Raw genomic sequence first — 25,549 nt, 5'->3', positions numbered from 1 at the left:
GAAAACTTCCAACGTCACCTTGAGGCTTCGGCGAATGTAACACAAAAAAACATTTCCATGAGAATACTATAGATTTCATATACAAAGGTTGATGTTAAAATTTGCGGAAAATTGACCTATAAGCTATGGACTCTTATTAATGAACTATACATGCTATAATCTAAATATTAAAGTCGACTCTTGACGATAAACCAATAATGGCTTGAAATCAAAACAACTTGCACTTAACATTTATGGGTTATTATTTGTGATCCTTAGAATAAATAGCAATTTTTCCGAAATTTTAAAGTCCACTCTAAGTTATTGGTAATGCCGAACAAATTCATATAGTGCCATCTGTTGCACGCCAACATCTACACATAGTTAGACCATAATCTACGCACGAACCCTCTTCTATCTAATTCCATTCAGATTAAATCTGCAAAATGTCAAACATTAAAAAAAATGTAATTATTGGTGATATTTTACTAACATATCCTCATTAAAATTTTGCATTTTAAGTTAAAATGAATTCTTATATCCTATTTTTTTTTATAATTTTCTGTTATTATTCTGAAAAAATATTCAAATGTATTAACTTTAAAATATAAAAACTGGAATTGTTATGTTGCTAATAATTTCTTGCTGTACTATATATGGCTTATGAAAAAATGTATTTTATTTAAAAAACAGAACGTTGTAAAATTTGCAATTATATTTGACAGTTCATCAATTGTCATTCAGTGACAGCTGTAATTCATTTCGTAAAATTTTATGAGCAAAATATTTTTTATTTTCTAGTACTTTAAATCATATCTTAATTTATTTCTTAAAAATTCAATTTAGTAGAAAAAGATAAAAAAAAACTGCCTTCTAGTAAATAAAAATAATACTTTTCACTTTTACTAGATTTTTTGCATTGGATTGTGAATACCCATGCTATTTATTTAAGCATATCTTCTTGTTTTACAATCCCCGTTTGAATTATTAATTTTAATTTAAAAAAAGATTAACAAATTTCGTTATCATTTGTTTTTTTTTTTTAAATTCAAAACCAAGAATAGACAAAACACTTCTTATCAAAGCTGAACATTTTTATCGAGACCTAAATCCCAAAACTATATTCAATTGTGACTGCACCACATATAAATGACGAATGACAGGTTTTATATTTTTGATAATTTGTTAACTCTAAATGCTCTAACTCAGCTCGGACTCGGTATTTTTCCTTTTTCTTACTGCATGTTTGGCAAATAAAAACATTTATATTTAATTTTAAAACTAAACATTTACTTACTAAATCTTTGTGTCAATTAATCGACAAGAAAGAGATTATGTTTGTGTAATTTCTTCCGCTTTTTATATTAAATTTCGTTTTGTTCTATCAATTTTAATGTAAAAACAACTCAATCAGTCCGAGTCAATTACCAACAACAAGTACAAAAAATAATACAATAAATAATAAGTAGTGAATAAAATCAATTTGTAATTAAAATAATTAAGGAGACGTTTAACAAATAGGAATTCACTAAATTATATAGATATTAAGTTTTGAAAAATCTCGAGAAGCACATCGAACGAAATGTGTGCTACACTTCTGGACGATGTGGAAACCTACAATCCTGATACATTGGATCTAAACGAGGACAGCGAAGCCGCCGAATATTGGTTTAGTATAATTGATGAAATAATCAATAAGTTTGCAAAACAGGCTGTTGCTAGTCAGAAGGAAATCGATCCAACTTCTGAAGAAAGAGCAGAACGTTTTAAAAAATCATATAAAGATCAGGTGGAAAATATGAGGAATTCAAAAAACAAGTAAGTAGGTACTCCCAGACTGAATTTTAATTTCGTTTTTCCACAGAATCAAATTGTTGTGATTTCCATAGTCTGACAGTTAAATGTAGCCTTAGTCATAATTCTTCTTAAAAATTGTAACACATTGTTAGTAAACCTACAGAGGTTTCTTGAAATAATCTTTTAGTATTGGGAAATCTTAAAGATTGTTTGTTTTTCATATAGTTTGACTTTGTTTGGTCAGAGAATGCTTATCATTCCAATGTTCGTTCTTAGATGAACATTGATTTGTTTTTGTGCAGGTACGATGAACTGTATGCAAAACATTTCTCAAAGACCTCATGGTTGGTTTTACCGTCTGACTTTATACATTTCTATGTTCTTTCTTATCTTTTGTTTTTTTTTTCCCAATGCCTTCCACAACAATCATTATAATAAATTTTATTCAATCTTTTGACTTAAAAAGAAAACCATTTATGTTTTTGTATTTCAGTAATAAACCCTTAACAATAAGAGATCTACTAGAATTAAATGAAACAACATTAAGACTGTATGGATTTCAGGATCCATGGTTAAAACAAAAAACTGAAGAAAATGAAGCTTCAATAAAATTATTCAAATCGAGATTAGATGAAATTGATAAATTAAACAACTTCGAAAAATGGACTGAATTGATTCGTGGTGTATTAGCTGGTAAGTAAATAATAATCCCAAATAACAAAGTTCAAAGAACTTATTTTGACAACGACAAATTAAATACTTTCAATCTTAATTGCCTACAAATCGAAGATAACACCTTATTTATATCGTTGTCGTTAAATGTTAAATCTTGAGATATTTAAAGAATTCTTGTATGTGTACTTATAGAATCATCATTCTTCTGTTCAAATTCAAAATCCTTTTTACTTCATCTCAATAATCCTAAATTTAAATCATTGTAAGAATATAAAATATCTAAATGTTCCGCCAAAAATTATCGGACGTGATTGTATTTTTTTGTATTTAATTTGAATCAAGTACAGATACTTGATCATGATATTGATTGACGTGATAAAATATACCCATACGATTTTTAATGAAATTATTATGTGGTTTGGGACTTTGATTTGTTTGCTTTGTATAAAATATATTCTTTCGATTTGGTTCTTATTTTCTTTAACCCCTAGGAACCCATAATAATCGTTCAAGTATAATTAAATGCTTCAATTTTAAAAGCACCTTTAACCAAGGTTGTGAAAATGTAATATTTTGTTTTTAGTTTCGTCGTAAACACCTTGACCATGACACATAAATGAAACGTGACCCATTATGTATTAGGTAAACAATAATAATAAACCAAAGCTCAACCATGTATTTTTTTTTATTTTGTCTTCACCTTCTTTGTGCTTTAATCTTCTTTTTTTTATCGAGTACCCAACACATGTCACATATTTTGTTGTTAACTACTTTTTTTGTTGTTGTGTTTTTATTCATTATGTTGATACTACTTATCGCAAATGATTGTCTGGCATTATCGTGTATTTAAATAGCTTATCAACGTATGAATGAAAATAAAAATTGGGGTAAAAACTTTATATAGTTAAGATAGTAAAGCTGCTATATTAAATAAAGAGATACAATTAATTTGAATAGAGCGTTGAGCTTAGTTTTAGCTTGGGAAATGAATTGAAATTGTCTTGTCATTTTATTGCTTTTTTTACTTAGGTAATGTATGCGTATCTATAAAGAAACTATTTTAATAATGAAACAATAGGAAAAAATTAAACCATTAACATACCCCCAGCTTGTGGTTGAATGTCAATAGTATGACCATAGATAAAAAGTCATTCATTATTTTAACATTCCAAACTAATTTTTATATTATTACAGTGGTAGATAAGATGAAAAAATAGGATTAGGTTTTCGCTAGACAAGATATTACAACTAGCTAAAGACAACCCTTTACTTGAAAATTTGCATTTATGTTAAAATTTTATTTCACAAATGTTTTAAAAAGATATAAAATTGAAAAAAGTTTACAACTTCTCTATTAGACTAAGCTACTCATACATATGCTTAATATTCAAAAATCATTATTTCTTTTTCTAGGTAACATATTTGATTGGGGAGCAAAAGAAGTTTCTGATATTTTGGAAAAAGATAAAAACTTTGGACTGCATGATGCTTTAGATAAGATTCAGAAACGACCCTGGCTGATTGATAATTTAAATGAATGGAACCTTCGAATGCAAGTAAATTAAATATACGAATTATATTGCTCTGTATTAGTATTATAAAGTAGACACATAGTGCTTATAGAAAGAAGTGAAATTTCTGCGCAAATTATATCAACTAGTAGCAGCACCTATGTACAAATGCACACACATGTAAATGCAATGTTTGTTTACAGTTCAAAACACGTACATTGCACTGTATATTAGTAACCCTCCATTTTTAGATATTAAGTTGAGAGCAAAGAATATTCTTTTATATGTAAGATTTTAAAAAACCCACACATTTTGATAAACAAGAAATTTACATTTATGACAATATTAAACCTTACTCTCAATCTCAAGGGTAACTGTTCTCTATCTATAATTAGGATTCAGAGTCATAAACAACATCTCTTGCGTAAAGAAGTTTCACTCAAAAAATAAGCACATATATGTGTACATACACATAAAAACATTTAAAACACAAATTAAATTTGCTATTATCTATTTTTTTTTGTTTAATTAATAAAATTCTAGGAAACTCCACATAAATGCGCAGTGATTTTCGTAGACAACAGCGGCGCAGATGTAATTTTAGGTATTCTACCCTTCGCTAGGGAACTTTTAAAGCGTCAAACCAAAGTCTTACTATGCGCGAATTCGGAACCAGCACTAAATGATGTGACTTACAAAGAACTCGAGGATATATTACAAAAATGTAGTTGTTACTGTGATACGATAAATAGTGCTTTGAAAAATGGACAGCTTTTAGTTTATGCTAATGGTCAAAAAGGCCCTTGCTTAGATATGCGCCATTTAACACCAGGTTAGTAATCATGATTATTTTTATATTAAATCGAATTTCTATTTTTAAAATTTTTATTTCAGAATTATGCAATGCAATTGAAAGTAACGAGACTGATTTACTGGTCATTGAGGGCATGGGTCGTGCTTTGCATACAAATCTTTATGCAAAATTTCGATGTGATACTTTGAAATTAGCAGTAGTTAAAAATAAATGGCTGGCAAATCGGTTAGGTGGTGATACATTTAGTGTCATATGCAAATATGAAAGTTAACTGAAGAGAAATAATAATTATAAAAAATCTAATCCTGACTTCAAGCTGTAAAACATCTCCCTTTTTATTTTAATTTATTATTTTATAATTTTGATTAAATGACCTACAAAAAAAGATACAATAATTTCTTCAAGAAAATAAATACCTAAAAATAATACGTATTTGTTTGTTATTACTTAATAAATGAACCTGACAAATAATAAAATACTATTTGTAGAGATTCCTTGAAGGAAATTAAAAGTCAAACAAAAACCTCTATTTTAGGTTTAAAAATTAAACTATATAAGAAAAAATATATTTAGAAAGAAAACAAATATTATAAAATTAATAAACGAAATATATGTAATTAATCATAATGATGAAGAGAAATCCGATTCAAGTTGTTTGCTATTTGAAAGGTTATATTTATAACGTTGTATTGAAATAAAATGTAATGTCGGCTTCTAAAAATACTGCTGCGCTATTCATGTTTATTTCGCATTGTTCATAAAATTTTTAAAGGTCAAATTATTGCCTCAATTGTATATTCTCCAAATCGGTCAAAATATTGGCATTTATGTAGCTTGTTACACTATTGCATTTAGGAAGGTTGCTGCTATTTTGACTTTTCTGTGTTTTTTTTTTTAAATCGGTAGATCTTAACTAAACTTTCGTCTTGTTATTAATATGGGGTTTTCTAAAAGGCACCTGACAACTTTGAATTTAATTTGTGAACTCACGCATCCACTTATCATCAAACAGTCATAGCCAATTTTTTCAGTAAACTTAACATTTTCATCATGTTAAAGTACACGAACGATCAACGTCTGCAAATATTTTCCTTCAAATTTCGGTGTTGCGGTCCCCTCAACTTTAAGAGCGTTTATAATAATGATAATTTCGATCAAGTAAATTTAAAATTAATGAACTCAAACCGAACAAAAGTAAAAAATGATATATATTTGAAAATAACTTTCTGTTTCCAAGAACAGAACTAAGAGTTTTTTGCAATCAAATAATCCTATACACTGTATATACTCAACGTCATCATCGGAACGAAGAAGACAAAATTGAGCACATCCTCCCATAAGTTCCAAAGTTTAATTACTCAAAATATATCTTAAGCCTTGGGTATAATTATTTTTTAATACATTTTTGGCTTTTATTCTAAAATTTATAAAGTAATAATTTTTAATTTGTTGCAAACACCATGATGCAATTAGTTTCAAATTAACTTCTGTGACAAAGATAAAAAAACTATACAATTGTATAAATGTTTTTGCTGCCTTAGCTTCTCTACTTGAATTAATTAATATAATTGAAATATTTTTACAATTGCCTTAATTTTTTCACTTCGATTGTGTTCTGATATTTATCAAAAAATTGAGGTGATGAAAAAGAAATTGTATAGTTTTATTATTTAACTTGTTAATGTTTATAAAAAAAAGAAAATTGTGAACAATTGTGAATATAAATTTTTTTAGTGAAAACTAGCAAAAATTTTACTATTTAAGAATGTGCAAACAATGCTAATGCTACAGTTGAACTAACTCAACCTCAAAATGAAGATAGTTACTAAACTTTTACTCCTGCTTCTTGGGCTTTTTATGTTGATGGTATGAAAGTATAATAGTAAAAGAAATATATGTAAGTTGTAATATACTAAAATTTTTGTATTCAAGGACCTTGGAGCTTCTGAGGGTGGAATACTCCGTAACATTGTGAAACGGAATGCTCAAGGAGGTCCACCAAATGGACAGCATGGACCACCACCACCAGGAGGCCCACATGGGCCACCCGGAGGACCACCAGGAGGTGGCCCACCCAGTGGTGGAGAACAAACTGCAACTACATCGGCGAAATAATTGAATGCCGATTTTTAAAATGAGCGAATAAAGTTAAAAAATGCATTGCAATTATTCGGTTTTTGTTTTTGGGAGGTTAGTTTCCATAAGAAGTGTTGTTTATTCGTTTTTATATTGTATTGTTTTGTGTCAACTTTGATCCTTTCGGTTTAAGGTTAAGACCGTCCAAGTCGGCTGAGTTCCTCTTTCACTTATGGATAGCACTTAAGCAGTGTTCCTCGTGATTGGATTCAAAGACTTCTTTCCGGATCGCGGTATCTTCTCCTCTACTCCCAATCTATGCATACGCAGCCACAAACTATCAAATGATTTCCCTATCGAAGAATCCTAAGACATTCTAGGTTCTTGACAAAGCCAAAGGAATGATGATTGAAAGATTACTTTACCACCCAATTGCATCAATTCGCAGGAGTTATTCTCCGTTGCTTGTCTGAATGTATAGCGGTGCCTAGGTAGTTTTTCTCTAAGATTGTAGATAACAATTTAAAGAAGTTTTTTTTGTACGATCAACCGTTATTTGAATATTTTATCCAAATTTCATATAAAACCTAAGTAAAGTTCTTATAAGCTATGTTCGGAGGATTGGTGCCTCTACAGTTGACGCAGTTCAAAACGATCTGCTTTCTTGCTGGTTTGAATGGTTCGGCGGTCAAGTTCTGAGACAAATTCAACATCCGTAGGCATTTTCACTTCGTCTAGATTGTTGAATGTTTCTATTTTCCTGGCAGCTTTGGAGAAACTATCTTTTCATATTCTAAGTATCGACTGCGGTTATCAATAGCTAGTTGGTGTTTCGGTATTATAGGAAACCTATATGCCAAGTTCCTTAGTATAACTCTAAAGACCGGAATCGTTGAAGTCATTTATAGTATTCACTTAGTAGTTCAATCTAACTAGAACTGTAGATACCACAGTTGATTTGGGAATGCACATCGTCATCATCTTCTATTGATTGTGTCATTATATTTTTAGCAGAGAGAAACAATTTTACATAATTCTGTGTCGAAAGTTTATAGATAAGTGAGGAAAAATAAATATGAGATCGCTGTTTATTCATTAAGCCTGTTAATCCGGATTACGGATACTAAACCGATAAAACAAACTTATTTTGTTAATTTGAAATTGAATTTAAAAATTATATGGCACACTCTGCATATGTTTATATAATTCCTTAATATGCCTCAATAGACTGTAGAAATCTAAAATCTTCTTATTTAGGAATACAAAACGTTGGAGAATGAAAAACAATTTTATTTTTAAAGTAAAGAATTTTGTAGTATTCGCCTCATAAATATCTGGATAAGAACGAAATTCAACTATCCAAGGAGCTAAACGTAAAAGTCGGTATGCCTTGATAAAAACTATTGCCTCCATATGCGTCCATGTCGTCTTGACCTCCATTTTCTTCTTTTCCGTCAGTACTTTCTTCTAACTCAGTTTCTTGCCTATTATCTGATGTGCTGTTCATTGTTTCTACATCTTCAACTTCTCCAGCAGGGGTCGTTTCACCCATTTCAGAGTTTTCCTTTGCAGCTTCAATATTATTGTCCTCTCTAGTGTTTTCTGTTCCACCGTTTTCAATTTGATTGGCCTGTTCACTACCAGCTTGCCCATCTTCGTCATCAATTTCTTCTTGTTCAACACATGTACAAACTGCTCCACCTCCCCTGGTATTTTTCAGCCCACTTGTATCTATTACATCTATCTTATCACTTACGTCTTGTCCTATGCCACCCTGTTCTCGGATTTCGTTCTTGCCAACAACAGAGGCTTCTTCAAAAATCAAACCGTTTGGATCTTCTGCTTCATCAACATTAGCATTATCTTCGGATCCTCGATCTTCTTTTCGAGAGTTATCGCTTTGCAAAGCTCTGTAAACAACTCCTCCAACAAATTCCTACCAAAAATAAACAAATGACGAAACTATTCAACAAATTTGGTATTACTAATAATATCCTAATACCGTCAACAACACCAAAATAATAAAAATAAATATTCCACTTGATGTTTTCATAATTATTTTGTTGAACAAAAAAAAAACACAAAAACTTAAAACTTCTTTTTGTTCTTGTAGTTTTCGTTAATGATACATAAAATTTTTAATTTTGGAATTTGTTACATATAAAATAATTTCCATGACTATTCCAACAACGAAATATCGTAGAAATGTTTGCTTTCGTAGTCAAAAGAGATTCACTTGCATGTCTACTGTCGTGCAATTTATTATTATTAATTTCAATGATTGTTATCACCATTAATGTGACATGAAAACTGTTATTTTTTGTTAAATCCATTGGAGTATATTTTAGATCACTTTTATGAACAACTAGCTGATCCGGCTTGCCGTTCTTTTGACAAATTTCTTAATGCAATATTTATCTTAGGTACACACAGTTTATAAAGCTAAAGCGAATGTTGCCTTTAATTGACTTTTGTATAGGCACTATTAAAATGTAATTTAAAGGTGTCAATTTGTTGAGAAAATAGAAAGACCAAAATGGAACGAAATATGAACATGTTTTATTAGCAGTATAGAACTTTCAAATGGAATAAAATAAGGATAATTTTTTGAAGTTGATATGAAATTAGCTGTAGGTATTCTAAAGATAATCTTCTAGTATTACAACTTAAAACTTATTTAATTAATCAGTACTCGGTATGTGTAGAAATCTCACGGTTCAAGAAATGTTTCACCTTTCCGATCTGCCTGCAAAAAAGAGATTTGAAAATTATAGGCTATAGAACTATAACCGAAACATTTCATCACTCGAACACCAACGCAATGTTTCATGGCTTTAGTTTCCTTTCCGATATTTTAACAAACAATGTTCAGTTTGATTAGCCAGTTCCATTACCCTCCCTGAAACAATTTAGCCGTAATATTCGCACTCCGAACAATACTCATCCCTAAAGTTAATAATTTTGGACTTAATGTCAAGTAGAGAGATTCTTTTTTTAACAGCACAGAGAGAATGTGAAATACTTTAACCGACTCTGTTTTGCTCTTTTCATCTTAATAGTAAAAAAAAAGTAGAAGTAAATTTGTACAATTTTAAATCGTTGTTTAAGCGTCAGTCTATTCATGATTCAAATTAAAAATTAATTGCTTTTAAGCTGACAAAATGGCTGCCAGTTAAAATTGTGTTATCTACTTAAAGTTAAAAAATACATACCATATTAATTGGAACAGAATTTGAAGAATTGTTAAAAATTATACATACATATTTGTTTTGCAAACCAAATTGTTTTTTTATTTTAGAAATAAACAGAATTTGTTAAAAACACCTGAAGTTTCAAGAATTCATATGTACAAATTCAGTTCCAGTAAGTTTGAACATTTTTACCAACCGTTTTTGAACTATGCCTCATCATCCACTTAATTGTTTCTTATTAATCAAATTCTCATTTGTTTGGTATTTTAATTAGTTTGTTATGATTATGACTCAGTGAAACCGACAGAAACAAAAACAAAACAAATGATGCCAAAAACAAGTTATAATGGTTTATGATATGTCTGTAAACATTTCTTCAAGATCTTTCCTTTCAAAGATGATATCAGCTCATCGACCATTCCTGATATCAAATCGAAAATCAAAGAAGCTTTTAAACGTCATCGAAAAAGATCAGAAGCAAAAGCTCATCTTTTTATAGCCTTTATCAAAAACCCCGACTAAAATAACCAGATTTGCAAAACAGCATTTTAGTTGATATTTTTTGTTTTTGTTAAACTATAAAATGACAACGTCTTTTGCTAATAATAATACAAAATACCGGTCTTAGTCTCGAGCTTAGTAGACAAACTTTACTTACGTAGACGTACATACATACATATCTTTGTACAACGTGTGCTATTGACTCTTTTTAACCAACAGATTCCACTCTGGGGAAATGGTATAGAAGCGCAGTGGCCATCAGTTAACTATCAGTATTTGTTAAAGCCACATTGAAGAAAGAAGGCATTGTTAAAAGCAAAGAAAAAATAATTATTGTAATTTTTTAAAAGTAATAAGTTTATAAACAAAATGAAGTCATTTTTGATCGCAGTAAGTCTTTGAACACATTTTTAATCTAAGAGTACTTGTTTTTATATTTTCTGTTCATATTTTGGTAATGTTTTTTTTTTCTCAATAAATTGAGGTCATATTTTTTCTGCCCAACAAGTTTCACACTTTATGATGCAACAAATACAAAATAATTTTTACTGTGTACAGAAAAAAAAGACAAGTTAAAAAGTGTTCAACAACGTTAATTTAAAAAATTAAAGTAATGTTAACTCTCCATTAACTTTATTCAAGGTCACCGTGTTGTATACAGTCTCATCTGCCATTGCCGATGTATCACATATTCTAAACGAATATTCCACAACAACACATCCGCCTCCAGCAAGCCCGTATGTGTTTAGTTATGCAGCTGGAAGGGCACCCGGACATGTTGATCGTACCCATACCGAAGTATCAGATGGTTCAGGAGTTATTCGTGGAGCATTTTCATATGTTGACCCTAGACAAGAAGTCCGAACAGTCCAATATACCGCCGATGAATATGGTTTCCATCCGGAGTTGAGCCATGAGCCAGAAGATACTGAAGCAAACAAATTGGCTAAAGAGAGACATTTTGCTTTGTACAATAAAATCGCTGAACAACACGCCCATCCTCAACTTCTTCAAGAGGTAAGCTTGAATTATATTATTCTTTGATTTTTTATTTTTGAATTAAAATAATTGATTGAGGTTGAAAGTTAGTGTAAAAAAGTTTTTAAAAACAAATTTCAACTCGTGATATTTCTTTAAAAGAAATGTAAAATAATTGGGATTTCTTAAATGCATTAATATCTACGAATAAAGTAGTATGAAACTTTCAATTAAAATAATTTATTTTCTATTTGAAAGGCTAGTAATCAGAAGCTTTAACGAATCCCCTAGAAAAATTGTAAACAATGTTTGTTTGCTTAAACAACGAATGACAATGTCGCCTCTCAATTATGGTTTTAAAATAACCATTTAAAAATTATTTTTAATAGATTTACATAGTTTTAAAAAAGAGTCGTAGGTGATCGAACATGCACATACAAATTGATGTCACATTTTCAAATCCTCTTACATTTATTGTTCTTGAATGCATATGCAATCTTGTCAATCTGCATGCAATATTTATACGAACATTTTTAGTGTGTTAGTGCTCTAAGTGTCATTTCTTTTCAAAGAAAAGTGAGCCAGCAAAAACCTTAAACAAAAGAGCTGACGTCAAAACTTTTTGCAACTATCAAATTCCTCGTAGTAGAGGTGCTTGTTTTTATTGAATACAAAAATAAAGAATGTTCTAAGAACATTTCTTTTACGTCACTATCTAATATTAAAATTGTTCTTCCTCATTCACTAAAACTAAGATCTCAATAGAGATGTTACAGAGGTCCATTTATAAAATTGGCATTTTCTTCATTGTTCTCGAAGAATTTTTTTTAAATAACCTTGAATATGAGTTAAGTTGATTCATCATAAATTATAACACTTCGCGTTTTAAAATTAATTTAAATTATTCAATTTAAACAACAGAAAAAAAGATACTTTTATATGTACCAATTCTGGTTCGGTAACATCGGATGGTGCCAGTTACCTAGTATCACTTTAAGAGCAACTAATGGTTTTTCGTGTAGGTTAAGATTTTTTTAATATGCATTTTAATCGTAAATTTGACAAGTTATGGTATATTTTTTTTTTAGAATATACACAACAACACAACGTTGAAGACTTATGTAATTTATATCATATGAATAATAATAATTGCATTAAGATAAATTGCTATTGAAAAATTGTCCTTAATTAGGTATTTGGATTTTTTTGCGAAAATCTTTGATCTTAACGCGTGGGAGTCAAACTTAAAAACAAATTAAAAGAAAACTACAGGTCGAACTTAATCTCACGATTTCTTGTATTGAAAGAATATCATGCATTTGTTTTGTTTTATTTAGATAGGTTTGTTTTTTATAAACTAATATGTATTTTTGTTTTTAGCAATCCATTGCTGACGCTCCACACCAAAGTGAATCTGTTATTCGAGCAACCAACAAACATTTGTCTTTGTTTGATAAAATCGCCCGAGAACATGCTGCCATTGGAGCACAACAATTAGCTGAACGTTTGGCATTTGAAGCAACATCTGAAGCAAATTTATTGGAAGAAAACTCACATCATTGATTAATAAATAAATCAATGTAAAAAAAGAAAATCTTAATTTGAATTATAAAAATTGTAATAAATGTAAAAAAAAAATAAAATAATTTCCGAAACTGGTTGTAAATAAACTAAATACGCACAGAAATTTTTAATCTATAAAGAAAATATCCTTTATGTATGTACATATAAAGGGCTCAGCACTCAAAGTGTAACCTATTCAAAAATCCATGCATTCGGTTTGGAAAATGATTATTTCAATGAACAGAAACTGTGAAAATATTCAAAAATTCAGAATCTATTTACTTCGGCTCGAAATACCCACTTTTAAACTTAAATATTGCCTTCAGTCGGTCATACAAAGAATCGCAAGTTACCCAAACGTAGTGAAAATAATCTATTGGATTCGCGTCAGGAGAATTCAAGAGCAATTCAATGAAATGCTCGAAATGAAGTTCGGAACCTTGTTTTTTAACCGAAATCTTTGTGACGGTTGCTGCTTCCTAGTGTCCAACCGATGACTTAAATTCTTATTGGAATGGTTCTTCAAATAAACTTTATCGTTTTATGTTTCAATTTACAATTTACTCCTTCCCTCTCTCTAGTCTAACTTGTTGCTGCTCCGGTGTAAAACCATGCTTAATGATTCTGTACTTGTAACCAATACTTAAAACTGTCACTTAGAAAATTTTCAAACAGCTGATGCCACTGTAACATATGTGACAAAAAACCAATGAAAAACTAGTTTTTAGTACAGTCAAAACAAAAAAAACTAATAGCTGCTCAATGTTCTGAAATTTTATTAATACACTTTAAAACGTATTAAATTTAGCGACGAGCTTAACCTAGCCATGTGCATTCCCTGGTCCACCACCCATTGACATATCACCTCCTAATCCACCCATAAAACCATCAGCTCCAGAAGGCATACCTGATGGAGGTCCACCACCAGGTGGACCTGGTGGCATTTGGCCTACAGATGTTCCGAAATTCTAAAAAAAGAACAATACTGAATCAAAATCTTTGTTGTCTCTCAAAATCAATTGAACGAAAATTCTCACCATCATCAAAATAGTTCCTAGGAAAAGGGTCAGCAAAGCGCTTGGAAATTTCATATTCTTGATAGTGTTAAATATGCGGTAGTACTGATATTTGGAAATTAAAGAATGTTCTTAAATAGTACTCTAAACAATAAAATATCTGAAGGAATAAAACAATTAAATATATAGAAACATGTTGCGATATTATCAAAACATGATACCTGTACGCATAATTAAAATTTGCAATCAAACACTTATTGCAATAAGTAATTTGGCTACAAAACAAATCTCATTAACATTTGATTAAATATTTATTTGCCTGCATCAAAACATGTTTTTAGATTATATCTAAATTGAATTCTATAATAATTTATTGTGGTAATTAAGTTTTTCCTCTAAAAGTGTGATAGGAAAATTGAGATACTTTAAAATTATTACCTTGCATGTCGACATGCTGTTGATTTTTCATAGACTTTGTAGAAGAATTGTTATAATGAAATGTACATATGTATGTATGTATGTTTATGTATGTTTTAGGAATAAAAAATAATCAGTAAAGTTCGGATGACTTTTTGATATTTGAGACAATATTTCTTCGCTAAGTGTTCTTGTTGCAGTTTTTTAAACTGCTTTGAGTATAATCCGTCCAAAGTGAAGTTTAATTAAGTGATACTATATTCTCAAAAAATTATTTATAACTTAACTTCAAGTGTTTAACAAAATATCAAGGACTGGGTTTGGGTTACCTATTTCAGGCGTAACAAGTGCTTTTTTATTACTAGGGAGTCACAAGGGCTAGATTTGATACAAAATAATTCTTCACAGCAAGTACTTCTGATTTTTAGTGGTGATATATGTAAAATAGTCCCAATTTTATAAAAAAGACCTGTTTATGAATAACAAACTCCCAATAAATCGAAATTCTCTTTCTTTTTTTCATACAAAAACAGTTCTTTATTTAAAATATCTTACATTTTATTTAAAACGACACTTTCAATATTTAAACAAAAATTGAAATAAACAAAAATACGCCTGCACCATAACACAACTTCATTTACAGCAAAATACATCAATCATTTAACTTTCTTAATCGAATTCCAATTTTTTGAAATTTCCCTCGACGCCAAATAAATCAGATGCATCTTTTGGTTTTCCGGGTCGAAGTTTTTCATTTATTTGATGACGCTTCTCAAGATCCATCATAAATTCTCGATTTGTAATTTGCTTTTTATAAACAGCATCTAGAGGAGAAAAATGTAATTATTTGTATTAAAAAGGGAAAATAATGCAAGACATAGAACAACTTACTTTTAATTTCATTACTATCTACATCTAGGCCTCCATAATCAGATGGTAGAACATCTTTGGGAACATATTTATAAAATGTCTCCATATTACTATGCAACTGGATCATTGCCTGTAATTCTTTTTTCATAAATGGATTCATCAAAGCTAAGACTTTATCGATAAATGGTACGATATTGATGAAATGAAAACCAACTAAACGAATTGCTGCTGCTTCCTGAAATTGACATTAGACAGTTCGTCAGGATATAAAAAATATATTTTTAGAAAGTTAAAAATTAAGCGATCACAATATAAAATAGGATAATCAATGTTTTGACTCTGTGTAGTTTTACAAAAAATCAATCGATTGTTACAAGCTTTTTTTAGAAAATTGTAAAATTTGGATCGTGTTCACTTAATTTGCTTAAAAATGTTTACTAACTTGAAGGTAAACCAAAAACTTTTTCATTGTCAGCAATCCCAAACGTGCAACATGACCCAAGGTAACACCTTTCAAGTCCATGACAAGTATGTGTCCTTGTTCGATGCCACCTTCAGTGATCCATAAATCGAAAATCATGCAGTAGCTAGATTCATGGAATGATAAGTAGGATTATACAATAAATCTTATTAAATCTTATTAAATCTTATATTTCTTTTTTTAGACAGCTCTGTAAAGCGGGACATTGTTCCACAATTTGGGCAGGTCTGAACTTAAAGAATGTATTCAAGCATTTTCATTTAATTTGGTTCTCTTCTTTTTTTCATGCAAAAAATGTTACAAATGGATAGCAATACACCCGTCAAAAGCAAATGTAAATAATTTAAGGAAAGAACTAAACTAATTACTTCTGGTACTTTTGCTAAAAAAATGGTAAGTAAGTTACTTGTGAACATTTTGTTATTTGGCAGTATTTAATAAACATTTAATTTGAAATTGTTTGAAAAGATAATCAATATGTACCACAAGGTAACGGTCATCATAGCATTACTAATAATTCAAAATATATGTAAATTGTTTCATATTGTGTAGCCCGCAATTGAGGAATTTGTTACTTTTGAAGCTATCATCTTTTCACTATTCAAAACGTACCCTTTCCTGGCCGATATGATCACACCTTTCGACTTTTTTCTTTGGAGCAACGTAAAAGATAAGGATAATGCTCCACAATCGATTGAAGCGATAAACGTGGTTTCTTATTTACGTTCCTTATCACAATAAATTACACATCCATTTGTTAAAAAAATACTTGTTTTTCAGATATAAAATTAAACCTCTTGTCGGAAAACACAAATTATTTAATTTTTTAATAAAAATAGGTAGTAAAAAAGGTTTCGAATCCTACTTTAAAATCATTCAATCACATCAAAGATAGATTGAATTTTAGAATTAAAAAAAATGTGTGCCTAGAAGATCCAAATTATCTTCTTTATATAATTTTATTGTTAAGGTTTTAAAATTTTTTATAATTGCAAATTAAAAAAACTGATCTGGTAGAAAAATTCAAATTAAGGACTTCTTAATACTTTATAAAAGAATTCTTTTGTTTGTGCACCAAAAAAAAAAATTAATTTTGTTTTCCTTTATATCCCAGCAAAATTATCAAAAATACGGATCAACTGTGGAATGAGAGAAAGTAAACTGGAAATGCTTAAACACCATTCATTTCAGTTTTTTCAATCATTGTTTTAAAATTGTCACAAAATCTCGTCTCCTATTTTACCAACAATTTAAACTAAACAAATAGTTTAACACTACGCCCTTTCTGCTTTCTATTTCTAAAACTGTTGGGTGTATGAGAAAATGTGTCAGAACAAATTTTAAAGCTTACTTTAAGTTTGACAATTTTAGAAAAGATGGTAACAACATTTAAACTCTCAACTAATATGCAAAAAACCTTACGTAATAGTACATTTTTCATGGTGGATTTGAAGCACAAACATAAACTCTCAAAGGGACCGATTATAGTTATCAGTAAAATCCATCTTATTGCATTGATATTTTTCTGAAACTATTACTCTAAGAAGTTCAAAACTGCAAAACAAAAAATTTACTGATGGATTTTACCAATATTTATAACCAGCCTCTAACATGGGAGGATAATTTATTAAAACAAAAAACATAATCAGTAATAATTATTGTATTTTGCATTCTTGCCTTGTTTGATTTACTATAGGTTTTTTTATTTTATACGCAAACCAACATACACTCGTCATAAAATAACCAAAATATCACTACCATAAGTTAATGTTTAAAAATTTGCACTCACAATTTCATTATATCAGCAAAATTAAACTTCGAAGTATCCGTATCGGCTAGTCTTCCAATTATAACTCTATAGCCTTCTGGCGTTGATTTTGGAAGTGGTAAAATTGCACTAAACGATGAGAAAATAAAATTCAAACCACAAACAAACTAAATAAAAACTCCGAAAAAAAAAAAAACACAAAAAGAAAGTCCTTACACTGTGTTCATTGCCCTCTTCAATTCGGACCGTTCGATATCTAAATTTTGGAAAAACTCAGGACAATGCGTTCGAATGGAAAGATTTGTTTCAATTGTACGTTTCGTCAATTCCATGCTATAATGACAGGCATGAAAGAAAAGGATCACTTCTAATTCATTGAAATTCGGCATATGCGGCTGTTGTTGAACCCATTGCTTCAATTTGAGGACATCTTGTTTATCCATGTCGGGGAACCTCCGATATTGTTCCTCCACATTTGCCGGAATCATTTTCATTTTAAATTACTTTGTATTTTGTTATTTTTTGGAAAACTATCACGATTGAGAATTAATTTTGTATGATTTAATTTTTTGATCAGCGTTTTCCACAAGCACTTATCAAGCACTGCATCTAGTTAGTTTGAGGAAAATCTCTCTAAGCCTGCAAAAGAAAAACGAACAATAAAAAGTGAAATGGAAAATTAAGATACTTATGTATATCTACATAGGAACTACGAGCAGAGTATGTGCAATTGAAAATTGTGAAAGAAAACCTGTTGGATTGGGGATTCGGTTGCGAGAGTTTTAGTCTAAGGAAAAGCTTATTATATATATTTTGTAGGTTTACGCAACACCCGTAATCATGAATGACGTTAGTTTGTTTGATGCTTAGAGGAAGCACATCAGGGAACACAAGCTGCTGATGCGTGTTTGAGATTGTAGCTTGCGGAGCCTCTCTTGCTAATAGCGTGTATCTTGTGGTTTAATCAAATTTATCACGAAATAATAATTACATAGGTATTATGATGATGATGATGCTGATATTGGTTGAAATAGTGAGTAAGAGAGGGGGAAGGAGTAAGGGCCAATGGACTTTGACTTTGAAGAGTTAAATTTGAATTTCTGTTTGAATGAGCAACTTGAACTGGTCTAGTTATTACGAGTGGCAGTATACGAATGTATGTACTGTTTCTGCTCTATATAAATAAAGTTAATGCTTGATAGAAGATGTCACGGACTTTCAACATTGAAACAATAACTATTAGGGGCTAATTATAGTTGTAGTTAACAAACTACCAGCTTGTATTTAACGCTTAACTTGATATTGTTTTGAGCTATCATTAACTTTTGATTTAGTTTATGGGGTTCAAAATGAATGAAAGTGAAATACTTTTGATAAACAAAATAAACAATAAAAAATGCTAATTACGTTTTCAACAATACAATTAAATTTATTATAAAAAATATTTCTACTCTGTATCTATACCCAGATGTATGTTCAGAAATCATCAAATCAGCAATCCTTTTTTTGTTTTGAAAGTAAGCTTTTGATAAGAGTTTCATCATTGATGAACCTCTCGAACTGAAATACATGAGTCTTCATCGAATGTATTTCCCAAAGAAGATGGTTCCGATAATAACCAATCAAAATTTAAAGCTATTTTTAAGTCAAATAGATGGAGAATTGTTTTATAGAGTCAGTTTAAGTTCACTGAAATATATCCTAATGGAATAAATAGCGTGATTGGCTTGGGAATTTAATCTCTTCTTCTAATGTCTAATTCACTTGCATAATTTTATTTACTACATATTTATAAAACTGTATAGTACCTAATTTTGAATATAATAAAAAAATATCTACTTGCTGTTTAAACTTACTTTGTCCAAGCAGCTTACAAAAAAGTGTATATTTTAATATAGTTAATTTAAATCATTTAATGTAAGAAAAAAAAACATTGTTAATTCATGTTAGTGAAAAATAAAATAATATGAATTTTATTATTAAGACTTAAAGACAAAATATTCATTAAGATATGTTTATACTGTTCATAAACAAAAACATCAAACTTAAATTATATATAAAAACAAAATAAAAGTCAACAATACAAAATATAAAACCGCTAATTTAATATTCAAACAGCTGAAACCTTAAGTTTGTTTTTAAGTTATGTAATTTATGAATTTGTATTCTTCTGAAAATTAATGATGGTAAAAAAAATAATAATATTTTCACTCTTTTTTATACCCACAAATGTAGGTACATAAGACATCAGTAATGTTTATTTTGATTTTGGAGTTTCCTAAAGCTGTTAAATATGCCTACTGTTCTAATGTATTTTGCAAAAGAGATGGTTTCAATAATATCCATTCAAAATTTAAAGCTATTTTCAATTGGGAAAAAACGCAGAATTGGTTTATAGAATGATTTCAGGCTCACTGAACTACATGCATAAATCGTAATCGAATAAAATAATGTGAAAAAGGCTAGAAAAGAACATGTTTGATGAATGAACATTTACGATTTTTATTCTTTGTCTTATGTCTTATTTACTTGCATAATTCTATTTACAACAAACAAAACTATGTAATTATGAAAAAAAATATGAAAAAAATCTACTTGTTGCTTATTTTATTCAAATTTACAAGCAGTTTACATTAAAGAATATGAATTTTAAAATAATTAATTTAAATAATTTTATATAAAAAAACATTCTAAATTCATCTTAGTATAAAATAAAACCTATGTATGTACTATGTATATGAATTCTAGTATTAAGATTTAAAGCCCCACAAAATTTAAAGTTACTAAGGGGAATCAATGTTAACATAAGTTAATATAATTCATAAGCAAAAACGGCAACTTAAGTTATATACATATGTATAACAACCAAAAAAATATATAAGACAAAAATAAAAATATAGAATAGCTGGCTGATGTAATATTCAAACAGAAGTTTTAAAGCTGACCCATTTTATAAGAACATATGTAACCTTAAGTAAATTTAAGAATTTAACAGTATTATTACTCAAAAATAAATTTTGTTGAAAAGAAAACTTAAAGCCAATTTAATGTATGGTATTGCAAAAGAAATTGTTTCTAACCTTTAAGATAATTATAAGACACATTAAAAATAAAAACATAAAAATATTAAATAAACAATACGAGCTATTTATTGATTTCGTTGCCTACATCACTGTTCGACTTGTTCAGTACAGGTGATTTAAGTAAGTATAAATTGCAATAATAATAGAATTTGATAGAAAAAAACACATTATCTACGTTTAAAGAATAAGGCAGCAACATAAATATGAATTCAATCAAGTCCACAATCAGACCATGTCCCTTTAATTGGCCACGATCAAATTATTTATGTGAGAAGACCATAGACATTGAGCAAGTCCCTGAAAATGACCAAGACAATTATCAGACCACACTCCTTTAATATTAACTTATGCCCCTTAAATTCATTCCACTATCTATTTAGGTCTCAAGCAAATTAAGGTGCACCACCAAATATGGCACATTCACAAAATAGAACCCAAACCTCACATAATAACTTTCAATTCAATTTCAGCTCATTGAAAACCCTACGAAAAGTATTATACATAAGAGTATCTATCTACATATTTATAGTACAAAAAGGAAGAATGCGCTATCAGTGTTTTTAACATTCAAATTGAATTTTGTTGCACACTTCGATGCGCAGACCACGTGCATAATTTTGGTTAAATTTTTTCTCATAATAAGCAAAAATACCAGGCGCCCAGGAATTTCAGTAGGGTGCAGCTATTTATCGAAGTAAAATTTAAACGCCCCAAAGTATGCTACAAAATATTGATTTTTAAAATATAGCCGCCTTTTAGAATACAATTATATCCGTAAATGCAAATGTAGAGCAATGTACCAAAACATCAGTTTTGCTAATCTTGAGATTAGAATATCTCTGCGTTGTGTTAATGGTATAGGGTCGTTATGTTTTTAAAGTAAAAGATCTTTATGTTTAACCTTGATTTATTTATTTAATTTTATAAGAATATACTTAAAGATGAACAATTTTTTACAATTTATTAAAAGCAACAAGAAGAAAAGCACGTGTTAAATTAATCAATGAAATCAAAACTATTTAATATTTGTATGGAAAGAAATTTGATTGGAATTTTAGTTGTTAATATATGTACATAAAAATGAAACTAAAACAAATATTATTTTAACTTTTTTACCTGTGATAAACATTAAAAAACAAATAGTATTGATAAATATGAAGACTTTTAAAATAAATTGAAAGCTTTAAAATATTAAAAATTTTAACGTAGGGTTTTATTTTTTATTTAATATATGAATAAAACTATTCAGCTCGGTATTGTTTTGATAACTGCATTGCAAATATTATTTGGAAATTTTTCCACTTTTAGCACTCAAGCAAACCGCAGAAAGGAATCTGGACACACGAGATATGAAGACTTCATCTGTTAAAAACTTGTTTCTCTATATTATAATGAAGAATGATTTAATATGTTGTAGGATTGGATTTAGTTTCTTAGGTTGAAGGTTGATTTTATGGCCCCAAATGAAGTTCACTCTTGTTATGAGATTTGCTGAAAAGAAATAAAATTAAGTCATTATTTCTTTTAAGTAAACATTATTGTAATTAAAAAGACAAAGTAAGTGATATAGTAAAAATAATTTTAATGAATTGAATATTTAAATTGGTAGTTATTATAAAAAGTGGTATTAAGTTGACTCATTTGTAGAATCGTCTGAAAGGTTTATTTATTATTATTAACATTTAAAGACAGTTTAAACGAAAGAAGCACTGAAATATTATTACTAATCATATTTCAGCATGAATGAAGTCCTAAAAAAAGCTGCGTCTGATTAACACTCCGGTTGCTGCAATGAGGGTCTTTTTTTATTGTATCAATTGTTCAGTATAGTTAAGATATTTTGGTTTCCTTAAAAACAAAAAACATATTAATTTATAATTTAGTCCAGTTACTTTATCATTTAAATAGAAGGAGACCTTGGGTTAAATCCGGCATTTGGTTACTTTGTTTTGATGTTGTGTTAATTAATAATCTAAGTTTCCGACCTCGAGCGATGAGCTCGTGAAATGTCGGGCATTTTTTTCTCTTATTAGTGATAAGATCTTCTTCTATTTCGGAAAGTATTGGGTAAACAGAGACGAGATTGTGTTCGAAATGAAGAAAATGCATTAACTTTAAAATCGAAGTGTTATTGCGAAGGGTTTATGCATCGACAATACCTGAGATAAACACACGTTCTTAGTAACACCTGGAATAACATATAAAAATGTCAAAAAAAATTTTATATTTATAAATAATTTGTCTGTCGTTTTTGAATTTGAGACTTAAAATAATTTTTGTTTAAATAATTCAATTCACTCTAGGTACACATACATACATACATATGTATGTATATGTATCTATAAAGACAAATTGTGTGTTTTACTTTTAATTTGTGGATTTTTTTGTTAAAAAAACGTATTTTATCTACATAATTTTTAAACAACTGTGTTCTGATTCTATTGAAGAAAATTCTTCTTAAGGCTACAAAATACTGATAAGTGACATCTTGCCGTTCTTCACTCGAAGTCAGAAACTTGGAGTATTAATTATGCCAATATCATAAACAAGTACCTAACCAAAAAATCAGAACTGCGTTAAATCAAGCATGGTCTAATGCATAAGTTACTTGACAAAAATATGCTTTTTTAATTATAAAATGTGCGGTATCGACTTTTGAAGAACTAAGTCTTCCAACACATTTTGTGGAAGTCGACCCTCAGATCAAAATGCCCCCAAATAGCACCTTAGGTATGTATATTCTTTTTGTTCAAAATTACACGATTTGCATTGTCTGGTTTCGTGTTCGAACTGTATTGCACACGCTACAATATTTGCTAATAAATACTTGAACGAAATAAACAATTTCCATATTTAGTCAAATGCTTTCCCTAAATCTTTTTAAATTACTTTATGGAATATCGACTATTATCGAAAGGTTTTTTTTTTTTTTTTTGTAGAGGTATATAGCTTTAAAATTGAATAAATCAAATATAATTTTTAACTTCCCATAGGGAGTTATTGTAATGGGTCCGATTTGTCGGATACATTTTGACGTTCCTCGACGTTTCAAGGTCCTTAGAGTCGAAATAAAAGATTTTTAGAAAGATGTCTGTGAGTGCATAGCTCAAGAACCAGAAGAGATATCGACTTCAAATACATTTTGTTGTACAAATAATAATTCAGAAAGGTGCAGAAAGGGCTCTCAAGAAAATTGCGTCGGTGGTTTTTTTTTACCACAGCAGTTTCCAAATAAAGGTGACAATTTAGGTTAACCCTAAATATCTCAAGAACCAATAAGGCTTGGGAATTGAATTAAATTTTATTTTATATATTGTAACGTGATACTAAACATGTATAACGGATTTTTTTTAAATCAATAAACTGAAAAAAACAATTGTTCGGCTCGAAAATCTTACGAATAAAAAATGATTTTATCTCTAAAACTGTTTTGTGCAACGAAAACTAACGTTTTTAATATCTGGTAAGACTTTGAGAAAATTCGAATCGACAGTTTTATTAACAAAAAATAAAAACCTAAAAAAAAATTATTTAAAGTGAAAAAAAAAATTGATTTGCGATTTATATATCTTTTCAAAATGTTGAGATATTGGTTTTAAAAAAATATTGTTGTCAACATTCAGTAAAATTTAAAAAAAAAATCGAAGTTTTTTTACAAAATTAAAAATTTAAAAAAAATAAATAAAATTTGGTAAACATTGATTTTTGACTCAAATTATTTGGCTTTCAACTAATTTAAGCTTATAAAAAATATAATTTTCAGCATTCGGAATAATTTTGAGAAAAATCGAGTTAACAGTTTTTTGTACAAAAATTAAAAACCTTAAAAAGCATTTCTAAAAGTTCGTAAAAATTGATTTTTTGCTCAAATATCTTTGCAAAAATTCAGTTTTTTTCATAAAATATAAAATCTACAAAGAACAGTACGCAAAATTGGAAAAAATTGATGTTCGGTTCTCGACATTTCGTGAACAACAGAAGATATTGACTTCAAATTAATTTCCTTCATCCAATTCGCATTTGTTTATAGAAGAAATAAAAGCTTTTAAGCAAAGCTACTAAAATTTACTTTATTCCAAGGATAAAATTCTGGAACTATAATTTAAATATGGGTTTTTGGTATATTACTACAACAGCTGGCTCGGACTTAATGTAATCTGGAGGTCCAACATTTGTGACCGTATAATATACACATTCGCAAAATACATTCCAAATATTGAAGTGTTGCATATTAGCGTTTGCTTTTAACCTAAAGTGAACTTCATCGCTTAATAAAATTCACGCTTTACGTACATCAAACAGAATCTGATTATTCCAAAATAAATTAATACAGTTTTAAAGCGTTGTTTAGGCGTCAGACTATTTTGCCGCGTTTACAAGGAGAATTGAATCCGAATTGAATCAGAATTTAGGGCCGTATAGACCTGGATGGGATCGAAATAGGATTATTGGATCCAATCCCACTGAAAGAGGTGAATCGAATAGAACATTTGTTTGTAAACCCCAATCGGGGAATCGAGTTATTGGTGTGTGAGGTTTTGCTTGTGTGCGAGCGATAAGTTCTTTACCTCTAGTTTATTGTAAGCAAAAATACTTCATTTAAATGGAGTTTTTTTTGGTTCTAAGCTGAATTTAATTTGGCGCTCGTCTTTGTGTTGAAAGTATTGTTATAAAATTTGAAATTTATTTAAAAGTTATTCACGTAGCAGTATCAAATAAAACCAAAATGTCATTTCGATTCCATTTGAATTCGATTCAGTGCCACCATATACCAGGATCGAAATCTCAATTCGATTCGATTCTTCGATCTCATCTTGTAACCAGGGTAT

The 25,549-nt window shown here is 29.2% G+C and overlaps 3 protein-coding genes and 1 long non-coding RNA gene across 5 annotated transcripts; 2 read left to right on the top strand and 2 right to left on the bottom strand.

Moving 5' to 3' along the window:
- Positions 1–1,163: 1,163 nt before the first annotated feature.
- Positions 1,164–6,942, top strand: LOC129939858 (4'-phosphopantetheine phosphatase). Its single transcript, XM_056048034.1, has 6 exons — positions 1,164–1,797; positions 2,270–2,469; positions 3,865–4,007; positions 4,506–4,794; positions 4,857–6,642; positions 6,709–6,942. Exons 1-5 carry the CDS (start codon positions 1,562–1,564, stop codon positions 5,045–5,047), a joined length of 1,059 nt encoding a protein of 352 aa, XP_055904009.1. The 5' UTR covers positions 1,164–1,561; the 3' UTR covers positions 5,048–6,642; positions 6,709–6,942.
- Positions 6,943–10,720: 3,778 nt separating this feature from the next.
- On the top strand, positions 10,721–13,209 carry LOC129939861 (uncharacterized). Its single transcript, XM_056048039.1, has 3 exons — positions 10,721–10,934; positions 11,187–11,561; positions 12,903–13,209. Exons 1-3 carry the CDS (start codon positions 10,914–10,916, stop codon positions 13,083–13,085), a joined length of 579 nt encoding a protein of 192 aa, XP_055904014.1. The 5' UTR covers positions 10,721–10,913; the 3' UTR covers positions 13,086–13,209.
- A 632-nt stretch (positions 13,210–13,841) lies between these two features.
- Positions 13,842–14,341, bottom strand: LOC129939862 (uncharacterized). Its single transcript, XR_008780578.1, has 3 exons — positions 14,323–14,341; positions 14,123–14,261; positions 13,842–14,053 (listed from the first exon to the last, which is right to left on the bottom strand). It is a non-coding gene; the product is annotated as an uncharacterized LOC129939862 (long non-coding RNA).
- A 673-nt stretch (positions 14,342–15,014) lies between these two features.
- On the bottom strand, positions 15,015–18,508 carry LOC129939859 (alpha-tocopherol transfer protein-like). 2 transcript variants are annotated; one of them, XM_056048036.1, is made up of 6 exons: positions 18,389–18,508; positions 17,854–18,276; positions 17,659–17,766; positions 15,831–15,975; positions 15,410–15,623; positions 15,015–15,342 (listed from the first exon to the last, which is right to left on the bottom strand). In XM_056048036.1, exons 2-6 carry the CDS (start codon positions 18,129–18,131, stop codon positions 15,188–15,190), a joined length of 900 nt encoding a protein of 299 aa, XP_055904011.1. In that variant the 5' UTR covers positions 18,132–18,276; positions 18,389–18,508; the 3' UTR covers positions 15,015–15,187. The 2 variants fall into 2 exon arrangements, with proteins under 2 accessions (XP_055904011.1, XP_055904010.1); XM_056048035.1 differs by having other exon boundaries at positions 18,340–18,476.
- Positions 18,509–25,549: the final 7,041 nt, after the last annotated feature.

This window comes from Eupeodes corollae, chromosome 1 (assembly GCF_945859685.1).
Source record: "Eupeodes corollae chromosome 1, idEupCoro1.1, whole genome shotgun sequence".
In the NCBI taxonomy this organism is placed as follows: domain Eukaryota; kingdom Metazoa; phylum Arthropoda; class Insecta; order Diptera; family Syrphidae; genus Eupeodes; species Eupeodes corollae.
Note: the sequence above shows the minus strand (reverse complement) of the source record. Positions and strands in the feature narration are given on the sequence as shown.